This window comes from Lepus europaeus, chromosome 22 (genome assembly GCF_033115175.1).
Source record: "Lepus europaeus isolate LE1 chromosome 22, mLepTim1.pri, whole genome shotgun sequence".
NCBI classification, from domain to species: Eukaryota; Metazoa; Chordata; class Mammalia; order Lagomorpha; family Leporidae; genus Lepus; species Lepus europaeus.
Genome location: NC_084848.1, coordinates 11,991,652 through 12,014,238, shown reverse-complemented (window position 1 = coordinate 12,014,238; position 22,587 = coordinate 11,991,652). Strand labels below are relative to the sequence as shown.

At 46.2% G+C, this 22,587-nt stretch overlaps 1 protein-coding gene across 4 annotated transcripts in view; it reads left to right on the top strand.

Annotated features, from left to right (window-relative positions):
• Positions 1–22,587, top strand: part of TDP1 (tyrosyl-DNA phosphodiesterase 1) — an 88,741-nt gene that overhangs the window by 26,375 nt on the left and 39,779 nt on the right. For all 4 annotated transcript variants that reach the window (XM_062181212.1, XM_062181213.1, XM_062181214.1 and 1 more), the window contains exons 9-14: positions 3,869–4,036; positions 4,480–4,558; positions 7,877–8,062; positions 8,923–8,971; positions 11,725–11,791; positions 13,080–13,187. In XM_062181212.1, the coding sequence (XP_062037196.1) occupies positions 3,869–4,036; positions 4,480–4,558; positions 7,877–8,062; positions 8,923–8,971; positions 11,725–11,791; positions 13,080–13,187 (657 nt within the window). The remainder of the gene's footprint in view (positions 1–3,868; positions 4,037–4,479; positions 4,559–7,876; positions 8,063–8,922; positions 8,972–11,724; positions 11,792–13,079; positions 13,188–22,587) is intronic.

Genomic DNA, 22,587 nt, shown 5'->3' with positions numbered 1-22,587 from the left:
CTCGAGAAGCTATAATTTCCTCCCATTGAAGTCATTTGCGCATGGCTGCCTTCCATGGGAAAGACGGGCTGGTGAGCATCCTTCTCTGGTGGAAGAAGCTCAAGTACTCACTTGTCTAGCCCCATTTCAGGATGTGAGTATTTTCTGCTATCCTCCTCTGCCTCACCCTATCCCATATCATGGCTTAGCTTGGGCAACCCTGTTGCACCTTGGACTGAACCAGTCGAGAGCCTCCCAGCTTTCACCCATTGGGCCTACTTCAGTCAGTGTGTACGGTGCAAGCCTAACTTCTCTCCTGTTGAGTTTTGGAAGACAGTCGTTTTCCCTGAGGCATGCATCACTGTTCTCACCACTCTGCTTCCCCACCACAGCTGTGGCTCCAGCCCTCATTCCTGATCCCTGATAGTTTTCCTATGAACGTGTTCTGGTTTTCCAGTGTCCCTCGGAAAATGTACTTCTCAGAATGAACCCTAATTCTGACTGGTACAGGGTTGAGGGAATCCCCACTCCAGGAAAGTCTCAGCCAAACGACTCTCTTGACTGAATTTAGGGTAACTATGCCTTTGCTGCCACGAGAGCTTGCAAGCCAGGTCTCTCAAGCTGCCAGATTGGGTCTGGGCACTCACATGTAGCTGCATCAAAAAAGAAAATGGGGACTGTGCTGTGGCACAGTGGGTTAAAGCCCCAGCCTGCAGTGCCATCATCCCATATGGGTGCCGGTTCGAGTCCCAGCTGCTCCACTTCTGATCCAGCTCCATGCTAATGTGCCTGGGAAAGCGGTGGAGGATGGCCCAAGTGCTTGGGCCCCTATACCTGCAAGGAAGACCCAGAAGAAGCTCCTGACCCAGCCCCAGTCATTGCAGCCATTTGGGGAGTGAACCAACAGATGGAAGACTTCTCTGTCTGTATCTACCTCTCTTCGTAACTGTGCCTTTCAAATTAGAGAGAAAGAGGTTAGTAAGGCTCTGAGAATCCCATGCAGTCTCCAGTTCACTATGATGTCTAAGCTTGAGCTGCAGGTGATGGTGCTTCCTCAGGCTTCCCTAGGGTAGTTACTGTGAGACTAAAGCTAAGAGCTTTAACCTTATTCCTTGGGTAAAAATAAAGTGTTTGGAAAATTTTTAAATTAATTTACTTATTTGAAAGGCAGAGAGAAGAGATCTCCCATTCACCAATTAGCTTCTCAGATGCTGGCAATAGCCAGGGCTGGACCAGACCAAAGCCAGGAGCCAGGAACTCAATCCAAGTGTTCCATGTGGATAATAAGGATCTGCACTGGCAGGAAGCTGGAATCGAGTGGAGGCAGGACTTGAACCTGTGCACCCTGATACGGAATGTGGATGTCCCAAGGGATGTGTTAACCACTGTGCCAAATGCCTGCCCATAGCTAGGATTTTTTAAGAATATTATTAATTAGATAGTTGCTTCATGTGATTCAAAACTCAAAAGATACCACGGGTATGAAATCTCCCTCCTGCTTCCCTCTGCCAGCCCCTTGTGTGGCGTGATACTGTTTCATGCGTAGTCTGCTCCTCTCTGGCTGGTACTTAGCAGTTTCTTGTAGCCAGTCATGGTAAAAGGTTTTCAACTTTCAGAAGCAGTTTTTTTATGCATGACCTTCATCCTTGGTCTACCCTGGCTCTGCGGTCCTTTCTGCTGTGCCGTGGTTCCAGTCTACCTTCTCAGCTGCTGGTAGTTTCTCACTTAGTGAATCATTCGGCCTCCCTAAGTTTCTCATCTTATTTTATGAAATGTTAAATCTACCTTGTGGCTCAACATCCTAGTGTAGAAAAGTCATCTTGTGTCCCGTTCCTCATCCAGCATGATCCCCCGAGTAACTAATCCAGGAGGAGCCCTTGTGCAGCCTGTGGGCCCAACCCAGTCATTTTGCATCCTCGGAGCAAAAGCCCTAGAGAAATCGCTGGGCCTGTCCCAGATGGCCAAGCCAGCTGGAGGCAGATGTGGGTCCAGAGCCCGGCCTCCAGCCCTTACCACACCACATCACCTGCTGTGCTAGGGGTCTCCCCGAGGTGGGGAGGGTGTGTAGACAATGCCACCTGCTGGGAACACCCAGAGCTCCGAGGCCGCACAGCCAGTGTCCTTGTTTCTGTGCATGCTTCCTGCCTTAGGGCCTGTAGCTCACTGTATGTTTTCAGGCTGAGGTTGAAGAGGAACTGGACAGTTTCTCTTTTTGGCGTAATGGTTAGGGCTGTGCTGGAAGTCACCACAGAAGGGGGAAGGCAGTAACAGCTGGTTCTTTCTGAGTACCCTAGTCACATACTCTGCATTGCCTCACGTGAGCTTCAGCAGCAGCCCCGAGAGGCAGGACCGTGAACCTCGTTTTGCAGTTGAGTGAGCCTGAAGCACGGAGCCTAGAAGCCACACTTTTTTATTTTGAAGTCTACCATGGAGTGGTTTGTAGGATTGACTTTAGATATTCTGGTTTTCCATTTGCGGGCATAATGGAGATGTTTTGTGCCAAGTGCCTTGATTTCATTCGGGAAAAAATATTTGAGAAATGAAAGATGTCTGTAATGTTTCTTCACTGAATTAAGTATTTGAAAATCTGAGGTTGGTGTTAATGACGTATCGTTAAGTGGTACGTACTCATTCCTGACACCAGAGTCTAGGATATGAGAATGTTTCAGGATGATTTGCTGTATACTTTATGAAAGTCAGTTGGTCTAAAAGACTTGGCATTTTCCTTAGTATAGATAACTTGGTTCTTAGTACTCATCTTGTTCAAGAGGTACATTGATGTAGACGTAGGTAGATTCTGGTTGGGATTACGACAAATGGTATGGATTAGGAGTTAACCTTTGTCATCAAGTCTTAGAAAGCAACATGGAAGTGTGGAGGTGAGAAGAGGAATACGGGAGGGAAGGATGGAGGGTGAATGAGGGAGCTTGGAGGGGTATGGGTTGGAAGATGGAGGCAGAGGCCAGGTCCTACTGGGTCTTTTTTTTTTTTTTTTTTTTTAAAGATGTATTTATTTATTTGAAAGGCAGAGCTACAGAGAGAGAGGGAGAGACAGAGAAATCTTCCACCCATTGGTTCAATCCCCAAATAGCTGCAGCAGCTGGAGCTAGGCCAGTCCAAAGGCAGGAACCAAGAGCTTCTTGCCAATCTCCCACATCGGTGCAGGGACCTAAGTACTTGAGCCGTATTCTGCTGCTTTCCCAGGTGCACCAGCAGGGAGCTGGATTGGAAATAGATTAGCTGGGACTCAACGCACCCAAAGGGGATGCCAACACTGCAGGCCGCAGCTTTATCTGCTACGCTACAGCACCAGCCCCTGTCCTGGGTCTTAAAAAAAAGTTCACGACCAGGAAATAATTCTGAATCTGATGGAAAGCCATTGGAGCAATCTGATTAGATTTTTTTTTAAGATTTTTTTATTTATTTGAAAGAATGAAAGGGAGAGAGAGATCTTTCATGCACTGGTTTGCTCCTAAATGCCTGCAACAGTCAGGGCGAGGCCAGACCTTAGCCCAGAGCCAAGACCATAGGGGTGTCCCAAGTGAGTGGCAGGAACCCGAGTCCTTGTGCCATCATCTGCCTCCCAGTCACATCAGCAGAAAGCTGGATCAGAAGAAGAGATGGGCTTCAATTCCAGGCACTGTGATGTAGGATGTGGACATCCTAGCAATGACGTAGCCTGCTGTGACACAGCACCTGCCCTAGATTGTGTTTTGTACCTCCTAAGACTCACTGTTCTTACCATGGGAAGGTGTATGGGGAGAGCGTGCCTGTTCCTGCTGGTGGGTGTACAGTCAGTACAGAAGCATCCTTGTGACCAGTTGTGCTCCTGACTGCTAAAGGTTTTGGTGTGTATGTGTTTGTTTGTTTGTTTGTTTTTCTGTTCCAGAATATGGTTGAGCCCCTTGTACCCACGACTTGTCCATGGAACCCACAAATCTGGAGAATCGACAACACATTTTAAAGCTGATCTCATCAGTTATTTGATGGCTTACAACGCTCCTTCTCTCCAGGAGTGGATAGACACCATCCATGGGCATGACCTCTCTGAAACAAAGTGCGTGTCAGCTCATCATCACTTGGGGTGTGGGATGGAGTTCTGCCATGCATGCCCCGTGGCGGCTGGGATGCAGGCCTCGGGGAGAAGTGCAGTGATACTCGCTGTGCTTGTGCTGCGGTGAGGCTGAGGACAGACGCTGTCCGTGTGCATCTGTGGTTCTTGAGTGTCAGACTGGCCGCCTGGGATCTTGCTGCTTGCCTTAAGCTGCCCCTTGAGGTTCTCTTCAGCTTGGAGTTCCTTTGCTTGCTAGCTTTCCCCATGCAGATGTTCCACTGTTGGTCGGTTTGCTTGAAAATGAGTTGAGTATCAATCACTACGGTTTAGGTGGCATCACAGAAAGGTTTCTTGATCATTGTAGTTTTTTTGTGTATTTTGTGATTTTTTTTAGGTGACAAAGCTTATCACTATGTTCTGTAACTTGTGTTTTATATCTTTTTTAGCGTTTACCTTATTGGTTCAACCCCGGGACGCTTTCAAGGAAATCAAAAAGATAATTGGGGACATTTTAGGCTGAGGAAGGTAACAGATCCTATACCATTTTAACATTGCTTAAAAATGTGTATTTTTTTTTTCATTTATAATTGTGTCTTGATGGCAGCTTCACAATATCTCTAGTAGAATTTTGCGAGAATGTCAAGCACTTGATAAATTGTCTTGATTCTAGTTTTTACCTTTTTTTTTTTTTTTTAGATTTATTTGTGTGCCTGTTTGAAAGGCAGAATGACAGTGAGACAGAGAAAGAGAGAGATTTCTTTATCTGCTGGGTTCACTTCCTGCATGCCCACAGCCAGGGCTTGACGAGGCTGAAGCCAGGAGCCAGGCTGGGTCTCCTATGTGGTTGGCAGGGGCCCATGTACTTGGACTGCCACCTGCTGCCGGTGAATTAGCAAGAAGCTCATTGCAAGTGGCGGCAGGACTCCGTCCTAGACACTCTCATCTGGGATGTGGTCATCCCAAGTGGCAGCCTGACCCACTGCCCATTTGCTTGTCCCACACTTGCTTTTTCATGTTTTGTTTTGCCTCTTTGATTTTTTAGATCATTACAAATAACATAAGTGTATGGACTTGTTTAGTTTTTTGTATTCTTGTAATAAAGATTATTAGAGACTTCGCATTCATACAAATATGAGGATACTTCAAAAAGCCTATGGAAACTGGAATAAAAGATAAATTTATTTTGGTGCCGAAAATGATGAAATCCATGCATATGTAGGGTCTTCAAAAAGTTCATGGAAAATACATTATTCTGAAAAAATGGATTTCAAAATTTTTAGCACCAAAAGAATTCATGACTTCATGACTATTTGAAGTACTTCCATCATAGCTTTAGATTGTTTGGCATGTCAGAGTCTTAACTTACTAGTTGAGCATAGAACAGAAAATAGGGTTAAGTAAAGGCGACAAATGAGCTGTAACGTGTCTTGTTTATTAAATCAGTGCCATTAAGAGAACTATAATTTCAAAAATGACACTTGGTGCTGGTATGAAAATAAATACAGAAAGATCTTTAACACGAGAGCACAACAAGCAAGTTCAAGATTAAACTTTCCTTCACCTGTGTAGATAGTTTACCAACCTTAACAAATTCCCCAACATGACTTTTTTTTTTTTGACAGGCAGAGTGGAGAGTGAGAGAAAGAGAGAAAGATCTTCCTTTACCGTTGGTTCACCCTCCAATGGCCACTGTGGTCGGCGCGCTGTGGCCGGCGCACCGCGCTGATCCAAAGCCAGGAGCCAGGTGTTTCTCCTGGTCTCCCATGCAGGTGCAGGGCCCCATGACTTTCTTAAAAAACTTATGTACCGACCAGAGTGTGGCACAGTGGGTTAAGCTGCTGCTTATGACGCGGGCCTTTCTGATCGGATATCGGAGTGCTGCTCCACTCCTGCTAATGCACCTGGGAAAGCAGTGGGTACTTGGGTCCCTGCCACCTCTGTGGGAGACCCAGATGGGGCCCCTGGCTTCAGCATGGCCCAGCCCTGGCTGTTGCAAACATTTGGGAAGTGAACCCAGTGGATGGAAGATACTTCTCTCTTTCTCTCTTCCTGTTTTTCCCTATCTCTCTGCCTTTCAAGTAAATAAATAAATAAATCTTAAAGACAAAACCTTGCCTTTTATTCTGCAAATTATGTAGTGAAAGACTCTCCCTTGGTTAATAAAAGTTTTTCATTTTAATTTGCTTTTTGAAAAGACAATGCTGCTTAAACAGTATTCTGAAGGCAACGTCTTTGTACCTTGACCTAGATGGGAAGGAGAACACCACCCTGGCTGTTCGCACCACTTTGGAAGTAGATACCAACTCCTGGACTCAAATCCTGCCCCATTGTCTATGAACCATGTGGCCTTGACTTGTTCCTTAACCACCAATCTTGCAATCACTTCCTATGTCTCTTTGCCTTTCGCATATAAAGAAAATAGATAAATAAAACATTTAAATGGGCAGAATAATGATACTTCTCTCCAGGATTGTGTAAGGATTAAATTAAACAGTGAATGTAGGCGCTGGCGCCATGGCTCACTTGGTTAATCCTCTGCCTGCGCTGGCATCCCATATGGGTGTTGGTTCTAGTCCCGGTTGCCCCTCTTCCAGGCCAGCTCTCTGCTGTGGCCCGGGAGTGCAGTGGAGGATGGCCCAAGTGCTTGGGCCCTGCACCTGCATGGGAGACCAGGAGGAAGCACCTGGCTCCTGGCTTCGGATCGGCGCAGCGTGCCAGGCTTAGCAGCCATTAGGGGAGTGAACCAAGGGAAGGAAGACCTTTCTCTCTGTCTCTCTCTCTCAGTCTATAACTCTGTCTGTCCAAAAAAAAAAAAAAAAAAAAATACAGTGAATGTAAAACAGTGGAAGTAAGCACATGGTAAGTGTTCTGTAAGCATGAGTGGTTATTTGTCTACTTACGGTTTTTAAGAGTTTTCAGAAACATGTCTCATACCCAGTAGCTGATGATGCATCCCAGCTATCTGCTTAAGGAAGACAGGTAGATAGATGCTCAGAGCCTACTTTTCCGGGCCTATACATCACAGCACAGGGACTTGTCTGGAAGCATGGTTCAGGTTCAGTAGAAACCAGGTCTTAAGAATTGTCAATTCAGTTCTGCTTCCTGCACTGTGCTGCACCCAGGGTGGAGGTGGAGCACTGGGCTCTGGTAAATGTGTGTGAATAACAAAACATCCATCAGAATATGAGCTCCCCTGGGGCTGCAGCAGTCACTCTTCTTCCTGTCTAGCCTCTGGGTAGGCGGAGACATGTTTAAGTAGATACAATTTCAAATGTTTTCTGAATCATTCCTTCAGCTTTGCATAAATACCCGAGCAACAATTGCAGATTAGTCTTCTCCAGTGCCTTGGGTGGTGTAGAGCCAAATATAATTCTATTCCTTTGTTTTTAAATCGTCACAGGTACTCGGAGCCCAAATATTAGACTGGGGATATCAAGCTTCTTTCAAATAATCGGAGACAAAAGATGCAGTGGTTTCATCATTTAGGAATTGACTAGGTGTGTTAAGCTGTTAGGATTTCCAGATAGAAACCTAATTTCATACCACAGCTCAGTTGTTTATCTGACATTTCTACTAAAATGGATCATTTAGAAAATTTATCCATTTTTGCTTTTAGTACAAACCAAAGAATTTTGGGAAGGCAAACTATCTACCTACACTGTGTTTCAGAAATGCCTCCCAAAGAAGAAAAATGGATGTATGGGTGTGAAATTGTTCGCTAATATTTTCTGCATTTCCTTGTTAATGAGGCATTCCAAGGGCTGAAGTCTGTGTTTTTAGGTACTGTAGCATTTCTGTTAGATTATTTGAGAGATTGTAGCATTCACCTTTCTTCTTTCACAGCTTCTGAAAGAACACACCTTGTCCGTCCCCCAGGCCGAGTCCTGGCCCATCGTGGGCCAGTTTTCTAGCATTGGCTCCTTGGGGGCTGATGAGTCCAGGTGGCTCTGCTCGGAGTTCAAAGAGAGTTTGCTGACCCTGGGGCAGGCAAGCAGAACCGCAGGGAAAAGCACCGTTCCTCTGCATTTGGTGAGTTCCCCTCCTCCTCAGGTGAATTCATGTTTATCCCGGGAGAAGAACTGAGACTCAGTGCTGCTTGTCGTAGAGAGAGGTGCTGTGCTGCAGTGTGCGGACAGGAAGAGTGGTGTGCCGGCATCACCCCTTGCGTCCAACCGTGTCCGTGCTGAGAGCTGGGGGTGTGTGCAGGAACCCCGTGCCAGCCACAGACCAGCCTATGATTTTTCCATTCTTTGGGGTTGTCAAACCAAGGTAAAACCATACTTGGCATAACATGGCCGATAGAATCACAAGCATTGTTAACTATTGAAGGACCTGGGAATTAATCATTAATTTTGCATTTAATTCAGTGTTAACTTGACCTTTCAGAAGAAGAAAAAATTCTAACCAAAATATAATACATTTGTGCTTTCTGTAGTTTAATTACTACTAGAAGGTCAATTTCTTCAGTAAGATGGGAACATTTAAAAACCTAAGGCTTATTTTCCAAGTTTCTAAACTAAGTTTTTTTTTTTTTTTTATTGTTTATTCAAGAGACAGAGGTCTCATCCATTGACTGAGTCCCCAGATGCCTGTGATGGTCAGGGCCAGACTCAGGATCCCAGGATTCATCCAGATCTCTCATGTAGGTGGCAGCAACCCAACTACTTGAGCTGCCTCCCAGGGTGCTCATTAGCAAGAAGCTGGAATCAGTAGCCAGAGCTGGGTATCAGGAAGCTAGAAGCAATAGCCAGAGCATTCCACAGGGACATACGCATCTTAACTGTATCTCAACTGCTAGGCCAAATGCCCACTCCAGTGATTTTTCCTAAAAGCTGGTCATCATTCCTTCAACATGATACATTCCAATTTTTTTCTCTTTTTATTTTTAGATCTATCCTTCTGTGGAAAATGTGCGGACCAGCTTAGAAGGATATCCTGGTAATTGTCAGGGAGACCCTCATTTGTGCTTTTTGTGTATGTTCCATAGATGGCATAGATGGCATCCAGGTGGGCAGTGTGGGGGTATTGTGTAATCTTCACAGCAGCTCACGTTGTACACCAGTGCTCTTCTCGTTTTCACTAAAAAGGTAACCAACAAGTTGGGTGCCCAGACCAGATGTCCAAATAACATTCGTTCTCCCCACTATTCAGTATCTCTTCAGAGCATTTCAAACTTAACCTTCCTCTTATCTCTCCTAGCATCCTCCCTGCCTGTGTCTGAGAAACTAGAAGGTTCTTTCACATTTAAATTCCTGATATAGAGATGAGTTGCAAAATTATCTTCACCTTTTTAAGAAAAGATTTATTTATTTATTTGAAAGACAGAGTTAGAGAGACAGATATTTTCTGTTCACTGGTTTACTCCCCAAATGACCACAACAGCCAGGTTGAAGCTAGGAGTCTGAAACTCCGTCCAAGTCTCCCTCATGGGTGGCAAGGGTCCACATACTTGAGGCATCTTCCACTGCTTCCCCAGGTACATTAGCAGGCAGCTGGACTGGAAGTAAAGCAGCTGGGACTTAAACCTGTGCTCATGTGGGATGCTGGTGTCATAGACAGTGGCTTAACCTGCTGTGCCACAGTGCTGGCCCCTAAATTGACCTTCTAATTCCATTTTTCCATGAACATTTCAAGTTCCAGAATTTATGCATGGTATTTCCTTTGGTATAATCTGTTCGTGTGTCCGTTATGTCAAGGGTGTCATCTGCAGATGCCTAGGATTATTTTGCCAGACAGCTATGAGACCTGATCTCCATTTCCTTTGTGCCATTACTGGGCACTAAACTTTTATCTGGAATTCAGCAACACCCTGGATAGTGCAATCAGGATGTATTAACTAAAAGCCCAAATGCTGTCTGCCTTTGGAGAGAGCTGTGTTGGGCTGACGTGCGCTGGTGGCTGGAAGCAGCATGCCCTGAATTAGACTGTCACATTCACTTACTGCTCATCGAGCTCAATGTAGCCCTGCCAGAAACATACCAGTAGTGTTTGGAATATAGGGGCCATTTGTTGCTTTTTAAGACTTTTTTTTTTTTTTTTTTTTTTTTTTTTTTTGACAGAGTGGATAGAGACAGAGAGAAAGGTCTTCCTTTTTGCCGTTGGTTCACCCTCCAATGGCCGCTGCAGCCGGCACATCGCGCTGATCCGAAGGCAGGAGCCAGGTGCTTCTCCTGGTCTCCCATGCGGGTGCAGGGCCCAAGCACTTGGGCCATCCTCCACTGCCTTCCCGGGCCACAGCAGAGAGCTGGACTGGAAGAGGGGCAACCGGGATAGAATCTGGCGCCCCAACCGGGACTAGAACCTGGTGTGCCGGTGCCGCAAGGCAGAGGATTAGCCTGTTAAGCCATGGCGCCGGCCCATTTGTTGCTTTTTAATGGTAAATATGAAATTATCTCACTGAGACTCTGGGACGTGGTGATAGTTTTTCTTTTGTCTTCGTTCTTTACCTCTAATAGCTGGATTCATTCTAAGTGTACTTTTAATGGAGAAAATTTTGAATTTTTCAATAAAGCTATTTTATGACTAGTTCTAAAACTGAGAATGTTTACAGTCATTTGTGGTAGGAGATAGGACGCCTCATTTGATAGACTGGAGTTGTTGACAGCCCCCCTCTGGGTGTAGGTTACTGTGGAGAGGTTCCAGAGCTTGTCAGGAAAATCACTGATGAATCTGCAGTGGGAGTTCTCTTCCTTTCAGAGAGGAACAGAAACTGGCTTCTAATTACGTTTCCACTGGAACTGTGTCTTGATTCTCTTTGTATGAATAAGGCTTTTAAAATTCCTTTTTTAAAAACTGAGCTATTTACTCAACATTTTAATTCACTTTCCACTCCTCGCATTCTGTAAGAATCTGTTCAGCTAGTACAAAGTCTGTTTGGAAGCAGCAGTGTGTGCAGGTAAAGTAGACAGAACTGAGGTAGCACCCTGCACTGCCCCACAGGGTTGTGGTCCTAGGCAAAGAGAGGCTCCCCACTCATGTCTGTGATCTGCCTCGGGGGTATTGTGGGCCACAGTCCTACCAGTGCTCTTCCAGCAGCTCCAGTCTTTGCTGCTACAGCTGTTAAGTTACCACCATCATGTGATTTAGAAATACCTTTGTATTTTTTTGATAGTAAGCATCTATTTAAATATTTATCACTCCTGAGAAAGGAAACCCCTTTAACAGTACATGCCAAATGCAAATATAGACATTTTCATTCAAAGAACTATTCCATAAGGTAAAATAATGGCAGTGGTGTTTGTTTACCTTCTTTCTTTCTTTATTTATTTTTATTTTTTGACAGGCAAAGTGGATAGTGAGAGAGAGAGACAGAGAGAAAGGTCTTCCTTTGCTGTTGGTTCACCCTCCAATGGCCACCGCGGCCAGCACGCGCTGATCCGAAGCCAGGAGCCAGGTGCTTCTCCTGGTCTCCCATGGGGTGCAGGGCCCAAGCACTTGGGCCATCCTCCACTGCAGTCCCAGGCCACAGCAGAGAGCTGGCCTGGAAGAGGGGTAACCGGGACAGAATCCGGCGCCCCAACCAGGACTAGAATCTGGTGTGCCAGCGCTGCTAGGCGGAGGATTAGCCTGTTGAGCCACGGCGCTGGCCTTGTTTACCTTCTAACATGATGTTTATTACAGAGTTTCTTCTGAGGGAGTTTCAAGTTATATTTCCTAATTCTTATCATTTTGTTTTGTTTTTCTTTTAAAAGCTGGGGGCTCTCTTCCCTATAGCATCCAGACAGCTGAAAAACAGAATTGGCTGCATTCCTATTTTCAGTAAGTAATTGGTTTAGAATACTGCTGTTGCTTCTTTAGGAATATGAATGTTATTTATGTCAGTCTGGTGTTTTTTTTCATTTTTTTTAAAGAACCTTATGTAATATAGCTATATTCTTTCATCTACATATGCTAGTGGTAGAAATAATTTAAAACAAGGTTTTAAAATGTTCTTGGAATAGGTTTTTAATACCACAGGGTAAAATTTATCTCCGTGAAGTTTCTATTTAAATATTGGCATTCAGAGAAAAAGATAAATAAAAGATCATGCTGGGTGGTTTATAATTTACAGAAACAGTGTTTTAGTTCATTTTTCTAAAACAAAATATGGTCACTGTGTCTGCACCATCGTCTGATCGGTGGCTGCAGGCTCGCCGAGGGCAGAGGCCCAGGACACGGGACAGTGCGCAGTGTCCTGAAAGTTGAGCAAGTGGCTGATGTACGGATGAGTGCGAGGAGTGCCCTGCGTCCTCCCCAGCCACAGCAGCCACGCCAGGCCAGTCCCGGTCTCATTGCTGGCGGCACAGGTGGTCATTGCCCTGCTTAGCCGGACATTAAAGCAGGGTTACCTTGCAGGAGCTCTCAGCTGTAATGAGCGTGTCGCCCTGGCACACCTCTCTGCTGCTTCCTGAGAAGCTGTCCCTTCCAGAGAACGCTTCCTCGCGCTGTGTTACTTAGTCACGGCTCTGCTCTCAGCATTGTGATGGCGAGGGCCTCCTCGTGTGGTCCACAGTAAGAATTGCTGCCACAGGCCATCATTCCCATGGAACCTCAGTCCCACGGCATTGGAAACAAAACTCAGATACGGCGGTACCGGCATTGGAAGCATTTCTGAATTACCTGCCTGCCTTTCAGCGTTTAATCTTGATGCACTGTTGTATTTGCCTATTTTGCATTTTGTTTTGCTCAGACTTTTTTCTGCTCAGCAGTGCCCTGTGAGAGCACGAGTCTTGCCTTTCAGGAACTCCCAGTCCCGCTGGGAGAGTAGGCCCACAGTCAGTTAAAACACATGTGCATGGCGAAAAAGAGGAAGGCTGTGTGCCACGAGGGTGTCGTGGTTTGTTTGTGGGTAGTGTAAATTTTTCTTTTTCTACATGCCTGCACTCTAAAATATGCCTGCACTCTAAAATACGTCTGCACGTATCCATTATCTGAACGGAGTTCACTACAGTACAGGGCACGGAGCTGTGTACTCAGCAGCTTTCAGATCCTGCAGTTTCCTCCTGTTAGCATTGTGACTGGTTTGTGTTATCTTCTAACCGGTGGTTTGTGTCTGCCCTGTCACTAGCAAATGGTCAGCCGAGACATCTGGCCGCAGCAACGCCATGCCACACATTAAGACCTACATGAGGCCCTCTCCAGACTTCAGCAAAATTGCCTGGTTCCTTGTCACAAGGTATATGTAGTCCCCATATTCCTGATGGCAGGGGTTTTTTAAATGTGTTTCTGATTCTTGCTCTGAATATTGAATGGGTTGCCCAGAAGTGGTTTGTGCACTGATTGTCATTCGTTTCCTGGGTGTGTGTGCGCGTGTGTGAGCTGTATTTAAAAGAGGCCCACGGCTAATCCCTTTATAGAGTGTGAGGTCATCACCTGAGTTTATTGGTAAGCTTTATGTGTTTGTAAGGTTTGCATAAAGTTTGCTCTTGCGTCTGTTATTTGATACTTCAATGAGAGTAAACTAATGGACATTTGGAGTAAATATACAAGAAATGAAATGTTAAAATGAATAATTTTGCCTTAATTACTTTCTGTTTAAACAAGCAATCAAATCTCTTATGTGTTCTTTTTAAAGCATTTATTAAGATATAATTCACATACAGTAAAATTGACCCATTTGAAATTTACAATTTAATGAGTTTGTATAGTCAGGGAATATCACCATAATCTAATTTTAGACATCACTCTATAATAAGAAATCCCTACCCATTGGCATTTTTACATCTGCCTTTATGAAAGGAAGATAAATTGCTATGCCTTTTGAAAATAGAGCTGTGGTTCCTGACGCTAGTCTGAACTCAGCTCTTTATGATTCAGTAGCATAATTGATGTCAGTAGTGACTAATTAAACCATGACAGAGTAGAATTATTTCTTTAAGAATGAGACAGTGCCCATGAACAAACTTTTAAACAAAAGAGCCACTTAGAAACAAAAACCAACTTCAGTCCTAGTTTGTGGCAAGTGGCAGCTAGTTTTGACCCCGGCTGAGGATAGGGACAGGTGGTGTGAGGTGGATGCAAGGGGACCTCCTGAAGGTCTGGGAGGCAACACAGTTAGTGGAAAAACACCCTTTAGGGTCCTGAGCACAAGGATTCCAATGCCGTCCTGTCACTGACCAGCTGTGGGACTGCAGGCAGCTGATAACTCTGTTTCCTAAGCAGTCTAGAAATAGCGGGACACGATGGCTGCCTCTGGGGGGCTACCGTGAGAGTTAAATGAGATGATACAACTCAGTGACTGGAATGACTCGGGCCCTCTGTGCAAGGCTTGATAGCTGTGATGACGCTGTTCAGCCTCTCCTTCTCCGACTATGGAGGCTGCTCAGGGAATCGGTGCTCTTTTTCTTTGCTGGGCACTGCTTCTGCAGAGGTAGGGCTCCTGGATGGACAGACAGGAACAATAGCCCCTGGGCGGGGAAGTCCTCACCTGAGTCGGAATGGCGTGGCATGCCGGGCAGCCAAAGTGTGCAGTGTGTCTGGCTGCTCTTTGGGCAAGGAGGTCCAGGCCTGCCTGGGTTGGTGAATGTGAGGCCGTTACTAATCCCCCCACCCCTTAAGCTCAATAAAGCGAAGTTGTTATAAATATTCCTAAATTCAAGTGCTGATAATTTAGTCTGAATGCTCTCCAGCTTTCTACAAAGTTAACCAACAAGAATGTGAGGGACCTGGATATTCAGAGAGACCACCTTTCAGTGTCAGCTCACCTGGTTGTTCAGTAAAGTAAAACCAAGTTATGGCCAGTGCCTAGTAGCGTCGGCACACCAGGTTCTAGTCCCGGTCAGGGCGCCGGATTCTGTCCCTGTTGCCCCTCTTCCAGGCCAGCTCTCTGCTGTGGCCAGGGAGTGCAGTGGAGGATGGCCCAAGTCCTTGGGCCCTGCACCCCAAGGGAGAGCAGGATAAACACCTGGCTCCTGCCTTCAGATCAGCATGGTGCACTGGCCGCAGCGCGCTGGCTGCGGTGGCCATTGGAGGGTGAACCAACGGCAAAGGAAGACCTTTCTCTCTGTCTCTGTCTCTCACTGTCCACTCTGTCAAAAAAAAAAAAAAAAACCAAGTTACTAAGCTGCAAATTTTGAAAACTTGGCTTTTAATACCAGTTCTGCCATACATTGGTCTGTGTATTGCCCTCACTAACCGTATACTCTGATGATAAGTTGGTAAGACTAGAGGAAATCACCTACCTGCTTCCTGGTCTAAAATGCTGTCATTGGAAACATTTTCTGAAAGTAGATTCTCATCCAGCCTAAGGACTGCTTTACTAAAAGACAGTTGTTTTGTTGTTCTAAGTACCTTAAAGTGGTGGATCATTTTCCTCAATCAGGTGTAGCAAAAGTTGAGTTGTAAGATTTAACCCATTATATCATTTTTTTATGCTAGTCAAGTCACTTACCAGCATCATGCTCCTTTGCATAAAAATCACGTTGAATTTAAAGACTGCACTGTCAGCTTTGGTTAGAATTCTCTTAACTGTTAGCTTTGCTATCTGATTTTCCTCAAAAGGCAGGAGAAGAAATACAAAGAAATAGAATTATTTGATAAACAAGTGGTTTTGTGTGGCCTCCTCATTTTTTCCTGCTGGGAAAACTAGAACCCACAGAGGCAAAGTAAACATACAACCATGAAGTGCGAGCTTTGTCCCCAGAGAGTGAGTGACTAGAAGTGGGTTTTTTTCTCCTTCTGTCAGGTGGACGATTTCTCCAAAATGGAGTGGTATCTGAGTCTTTTGTGTGTGAATCTCACTGCTCTTTGGGTTTGCTAGAGATGGAGAGCCTAGTGCTGGGGACCGGAGACAAAGAAGAGAGGCTGTTTGAAAGGGCTGGCTTCAGAGATGAGAATGGAAATTTAGGGTCCAAAGCAAGCAGGGGTGATTCCTTTAACACTTGTGTGGTGTTCCTTGTTCTCCAGAGAAACAGCTAGTTGGGTTGTACAGGTGTATCTGGCTGTCCCAGTAGAAAGAGAAGGAGATGGTGTAAAGGAACTGGGGCATGCATTGTGCAAAAGTCCAGAATCTGTAGGGCAGGCCAGCAGCTGGAAGATTTGGTAGGCTTAATGTTGCATTCTGGAGTGTCTTTTAACTTTATTGGAGAAGTTGAATTTAAGGGCTCTTTCGGGTTTGTTTCTCTTCAAAGTGGAATAAAAAAGGCAGATGTACTTCACAGCAATTGCATGAGTGCTAGTGATCGTGTCTCAGAGCCACTAAGGGGGTTGAGATTAAAGCAGCTCTGTGAGTAATCATTTTCTAAAAGCAAAGTTTTTCTAGTTCAGTTCAGGGACAGCCTGTGCTTGGCCCTGGGCACAGGGTGGGGCACAAGCTCTGCCATGTTGGCAGCACCGTCCGCTAGCTGTTTACCTGTGTGAGGACTGTAGTGGGAGCATTGTTCTTGAAGGAGACGCATCAGTGGAAGATCAGCTGAAGCTAAGGAGGAAAGTGATGTTTCAAGTCAGCCTTAGAAAAGTACGCCAGAGGTTAAACCAGAGGGATCGGAAGGGGGATTGATGAGAGGAAGTGGTGGGGACATGGCCAGGGCGGTGGGAAAGCACATGGAGTTGTCAGGGCTGAGCTGAGTGATTCTTTGTAGCTGGATAAAAGGAAACATGGGCTCAAATGCCTTGGGGACAGCTTTTCTAAGACTAAGGCCCCGGTTACTCCTACAGTCCGTCACACAGCTTCCACTACCGGTCTCTTCCCTGTTGGTGCTGATGCTTCTCTGTGCGGGCCAGACAGGGCGCGAGCATGACAAAACAACTGTCGGCGTTTCTTCATTCGACATCTCAAGAGGCCTGGATACAGTTTTACAAGAGGTCTTCACAAAATTCCTGGGAAATGCACATTAGAAAAATTATGCAAGGATTTTAAAATGTTTGTACCAAAATAAATCTTTTTTTAAGGTTTATTTATATGAAAGTCACAGTTACAGCAAAAGAGGGACAGAGAGAGAGAGAACTTCCACCTACTGGTTCACTCACCAGAAGGCTGCAACAGCCAAGGCTGAGCCAGGCCAAAACCAGGAGCTTCTTCCAGATCTCCCACATGGGTGCAGGGATCCAAACACTTGGACCATCTTCTGCTTTTTCTAGGCCATTAGCAGGGAGCTGAATCGAAAGTGGAGCGATTGGAATATGAATGTGCATCCATATGGGATGCCAGCATCGCAAGTGGCAGCCTTACCTGCTACGCCACAACACTGGCCCCTGAATTCATCTTTTAATCCCATTTCCCACAAACTTTTTGAAGAGTGCTTGTATGTGAGATGCTGTGAATCAAGAATTAAATGGGACACAGACCCTGATATAGTCAAGGCCTCTAGGAATGCCCTGGGAAACTCAGGACATAGTGTATCTTGACTAAGTGTTATCTTTGAAGACAGCTCAGGCTGCAGGATGGAGAAGGGGTCTCTGGGAGGAATAGGAGCACACAGGTGCAGCCCAGTTAGGGCAGCATGGAGAGATGACTGTTCCCGGGAAAGAGCTGGGAGACACAGGCTGTAGTGAGAGTGAGCCCCAGAAGACCCTCTCTCAAGAGAAGGCAGTTAAAATGGTGGGAAGAGCATGGATTTGCAGTTATGCAGATCCGTGTCTGGATATCTGTATTCATAAAAGTAGCATGTGAGTTAATACTTAAGGATTTTTTTTTTTTTTTTTTTTTTTTTTTTTTTTTTTTTGGACAGGCAGAGTTAGACAGAGAGAAAGGTCTTCCTTCCATTGGTTCACCCCCAAATGGCTGCTACAGCCGGTGCGCTGCGCCGATCCGAAGCCAGGAGCCAGGTGCATCCTCCTGGTCTCCCATGCAGGTGCAGGGCCCAAGCACCTGGGCCATCCTCCACTGCCTTCCCAGGCCGCAGCAGAGAGCTGAACTGGAAGAGGAGCAGCCGGGAGAGAATCCGGTGCCCCAACCGGGACTAGAACCCGGGGTGCTGGCGCCACAGGTGGAGGATTACTAGTGAGCCATGGCGCCAGCCTAACTCTTAAGTTTTGTTGTAAGGTTTGAGATAAGTTATACAGAGCACTTTAACACAAATGGTAGAAGATGCTCAATAAATGACACTTCTCTTCCCTACTATGGAAGCTTGATTTTTATATTAGTTATGATTCCTGAGTGTTGATACTCATAATAAATACTCCATTGCAAGCACTTGAAACAGCATCTCTAATAAGTGTATGGTATTAATTTTTCCCAGTAGAGCCCAACCTGGAAGCTCACAGTGTCACCGCAGGAACTCAGTACATCAGGGTCTGTCCTCAGGCCCTTGGACCAGTCCCTTGTTCTCGGTCTCTGTATCACCCAGAGGATCTCGGTCATATTGCCAAACCCTTGCCAGCACCAAGGAGAAAATTGTCCTTTCTGCTCCGAGAGCAGAAGAGAGTCGACCTTCCTGAGGCAGCTGCCGTGTGGCGGACAGGGGCAGTGCTTGCCTGCATTCCCCATTCCGTCACTGCCACACAACCTCGTGAGGAATAAGGCTGCAGGCGGAGGCAGCTGCACCCAGTACGGAAATAGAGTGATAACAGAGGTGAGGTTGCTGCTCCCGTGGAGTTTACACATGGGTGAGAGATTTACCAGACAGCTCATTGTACGCTTACCTCATCACAGTTGTGTTTCTCCGACTGCTGCATAGGTAGCAGCCCCCCTGAGCAGGCCTTAGCTTTCAGTCTTTTAGTTCTCAGCTTAAACATCCTTTCCTCTGAAAGACCCTCCTGGCTTCCTTGGCCTGATGGCTTCTATAGTGCCCTGGACTTTCCCCTGCAGTGTGGTTGCTTGTGTCATTATCTCCGTAAGGCCAAGCTCGTGTCTGTCTTGTTCAGCAGCCCCCAGTGCCTGGCAGCATTCCTGTCTTGTCAGAGGCGCTCCATGAAAATTTGTTGATGAGGCCAAGGAAGGCCAGACTGACACGGTGGCGGTGAGAGCACTGCCTAGACTTTGTGTGTACTTAAATATGAAGGAGGCTGGGCCGGCGCCGCGGCTCACTAGGCTAATCCTCCGCCTAGCGGCGCCAGCACACCAGGTTCTAGTCCCGGTTGGGGCACCGATGCTGTCCCGGTTGCCCCTCTTCCAGGCCAGCTCTCTGCTGTGGCCCGGGAGTGCAGTGGAGGATGGCCCAAGTGCTTGGGCCCTGCACCCCATGGGAGACCAGGAGAAGCACCTGGCTCCTGCCATCGGATCAGCGCGGTGCACCGGCCGCAGCGCACCTACCGCGGCGGCCATTGGAGGGTGAACCAACGGCAAAGGAAGACCTTTCTCTCTGTCTCTCTCTCTCTCACTGTCCACTCTGCCTGTCAAAAATATAAAAATATATGTATATATGAAGGAGGCCTCAAGGATAATTCTTGAGTTTGGGTATGACTGGTAGGGAGACATGGGTTGATCACTGACATCAATGCAGTGTAGAAGTCAGGGAATGGATCTAGTTTTGGCCAGAGGATGGCAAATGTGGGAGCAGATTGACTTGTGATGGGGACTTTTAAGGGGAATTGCTTGTTGGAAATGCACTCAAAAATGTGTCTGTAGAGCATATTAGGTGTTTTCCTTTGCACTGAGTGTTGACATCATAAGCCTTTACAACTTTTCCAGGGGAGGATGTAGCAGGTTGATGCCTGGGCTCTGAGTAACATACAGGAGAGAGATCAGATAGGTAACAGGTAGGCTTTTCATGTTTGCCAAGTGTTCAGTCATTGCCAAACAGAAGAGTTGGGTACAAGCCAGACCTCCCAGGTTGAAGAGCAACTGGTCACTATGAAATAATCTTCCAGAGTCTAGCCAAGAAAAATTTTATACATCCTGTTTTAGACATTGTGTTTAATCATTAATTCAACACATGTCTATTGAGCATCTACCATATACCAAGGCCTTTTCCACATGCTGGGAATACAATACTAAAGCATAATCCTTAACTTTATGTTCTGGTGTTGGGAGTTACACACACAAAAGAATAGGTTTATTTTATTTAGATAATGTCAAATGGTAATAAATGCCATAGAGAAAAGCAAAACAAAATGATAATTTTGGTACATAACTCTTTTTTCTGTATCCTTGGGACTAGATGTAGTTCAGTATTTGAAATTCAGAAAGATAATGCAGTGTGTACATTGTCAGTTTAATGTCCCTAGCTCACCATGATAAAACAGATGTTTCAGAAGCAAAGACTACAGGCAGCCTTCAGTCCTCTTAGGTCTACTTTGCCACCCAGTGAGTTAAGATCAAATTTTGCGGTCAGATGCAATAAGTTAAGTGAAAATTTCATTTTGAAGTTGATTCAGGTTGTTGTTTTTAATAATCAGAGCTAGCATGTTGTTCTCGCTGTCAGTTCGCAGCACATGCTCTGAGCACACTGTATGTATGTGTTATATATATATATATGTATATATGTATGTATGTTATGTAGGTTTGCTAACTCCTGTGATCCTCAAAGCAGTCCCTCAGATGGAGGAACTGAAGCACAGAGGAGGGACACAGGTGCCAGGGACAGGGACAGGGCTCCAGCAGGCACACCTGCAGGCGCTGTGCTACAAGGCAGCAAGGGCCCAGGGCGGGCAGCAGGCCACTTGTTCCACGGGAGGCCCAGGAGAGCCTCGCGGGTGCAGTGACTTCAGCAGAGACCTGAAAGACTCCAAGGAGGAAGCTGTGTGGACTGAGGGAAAGCATGCCGGGCCACAGGGGCAGGAGTGGGCGTGTGGCATTCCCAAAACAGCGTAGTGCTGCTGCAGGGCGTGGGTCTGGGTCTGCGAGTTCAGAGCAGTACCTGCGGCAAGACTTTGCCTCTTTCTTTTTTTTCCTTTTTGACAGGCAGAGTGGACAGTGAGAGAGAGACAGAGAGAAAGGTCTTCCTTTTTTTTGCCGTTGGTTCACCCTCCAATGGCCGCCGCGGTAGGCGCGCTGCAGCCGGTGCACCGCGCTGATCCGATGGCAGGAGCCAGGTGCTTCTCCTGGTCTCCCATGGGGTGCAGGGCCCAAGCACTTGGGCCATCCTCCACTGCACTCCCGGGCCACAGCAGAGAGCTGGCCTGGAAGAGGGGCAACCGGGACAGCATCGGTGCCCCGACTGGGACTAGAACCCGGTGTGCCGGCGCCGCTAGGCGGAGGATTAGCCTAGTGAGCCACGGCGCCAGCTGACTTTGCCTCTTTCTAAACCTGCTTTAGGGCCTCAGTGGCCATTGACTTGTGTCTTCTGGATTTCCTGAGGCTTTAATATTATTTGTGTTTTTTTTAAGGATTTATTTTATTTATTTGAAAGGCAGAGTTATGGAGAGAGAAGAAGAGACAGAGACAGTGTGGCTCACTCCCCAGATGGCCACAACGGCTGGGGCTGGGCCAGGCTGAAGCCAGGAGCCAGAAGCTTCTTCTGGATCTCCAACATGGGTACAGAAGCCCAATTACTTCAGCTGCCCTCCGCTGCCTTCCCAGGCTATCATCAGGGAGCTGGATCAGAAGTGAAGTAGCCAGGACTCAGACTGAGTTTATGGAAGACAGTTCTATATCCATGAATTTTATAATCTGAATTGACTGGAAAAATAAGGTTCTTTTTATATATTTTCATTTTATTTGAAAGAGAAACAGATCTTCCATTCGCTGCTCCATTCCCCAAATGCTGGCAATTACCAGGACTAGGCCAGGCCAAAGCCGGAAACAGAATTCAATCCAAGTTTCCCATGTGGGAAAAGTATTTAAGCCATCACTTGCTGCCTCCCACTGTACACATTAACAGGAAGCTGAATCGAAAGTAGAGCCGGGACTTTGATATGGGGTGTGGCCATTACAAGTACTATACCAAATGCCCATTCCTGGTGTTTTTTTAAAATGCTTTTTCTACGTCCCATGCTGTGGCGTAGCAGGTGAGGACACCGCCTGCAGCACTAGCGTCCCATACAGGCACCAGTTCAAGTCCCGGCTGCTCCACTTGTGATCCAACTCTCTGTTATGCCTGGGAGGGCAGTGGAAGATGGCCCAGGTCCTCAGGCCCCTGCACCCATGTGGGAGACCTGGGGGAAGCTCCAGGCTCCTGGCTTCCAGTTGGCCCAGCTCCAACCATTGCTGCCATTTGGAGAGTGAACTAGCAGATGGAAAATTCTCTCTCTCTCTCTCTCTCTCTCTCTGCCTCTGTAGTTCTGCCTTTCAAATAAATAAATAAATCTTTTTAAAATAAATACTTATCCCATGAGACTGTCGATAATAAGACATGGTTTTCATATGGTAGACTTTAGCTTATACTCAATATGTTTCTCAACATTGGTGTTTTGATCAAGGTAATTGCCATTCAAGATTGTCCTGTACATTATAGATATTTGATAACCTGGCCCACATGTACTAAACACCAGCTCAGTAAAAGTAAATAAAAAAGAAAAAAAGTGCTATTTTTTTAAAGATTTATTTATTTGAAAGTCAGTATTACAGTGAGAAAGGGAGAGACAGAGAGAGATCTTCTATCTGCTGATTCATTCCCCAGATGGCTACAGGGCTGGGACTGGACAAAGCTGGAGCCAGGAGCCAGGAACTTCTTCCGGGTCTTCCACGTGGGTGCAGGGGCCCAAGCACTTGGGCCATCTTATGCTGCTTTCCCAGACCATTAGCAGAGAGCTGGATT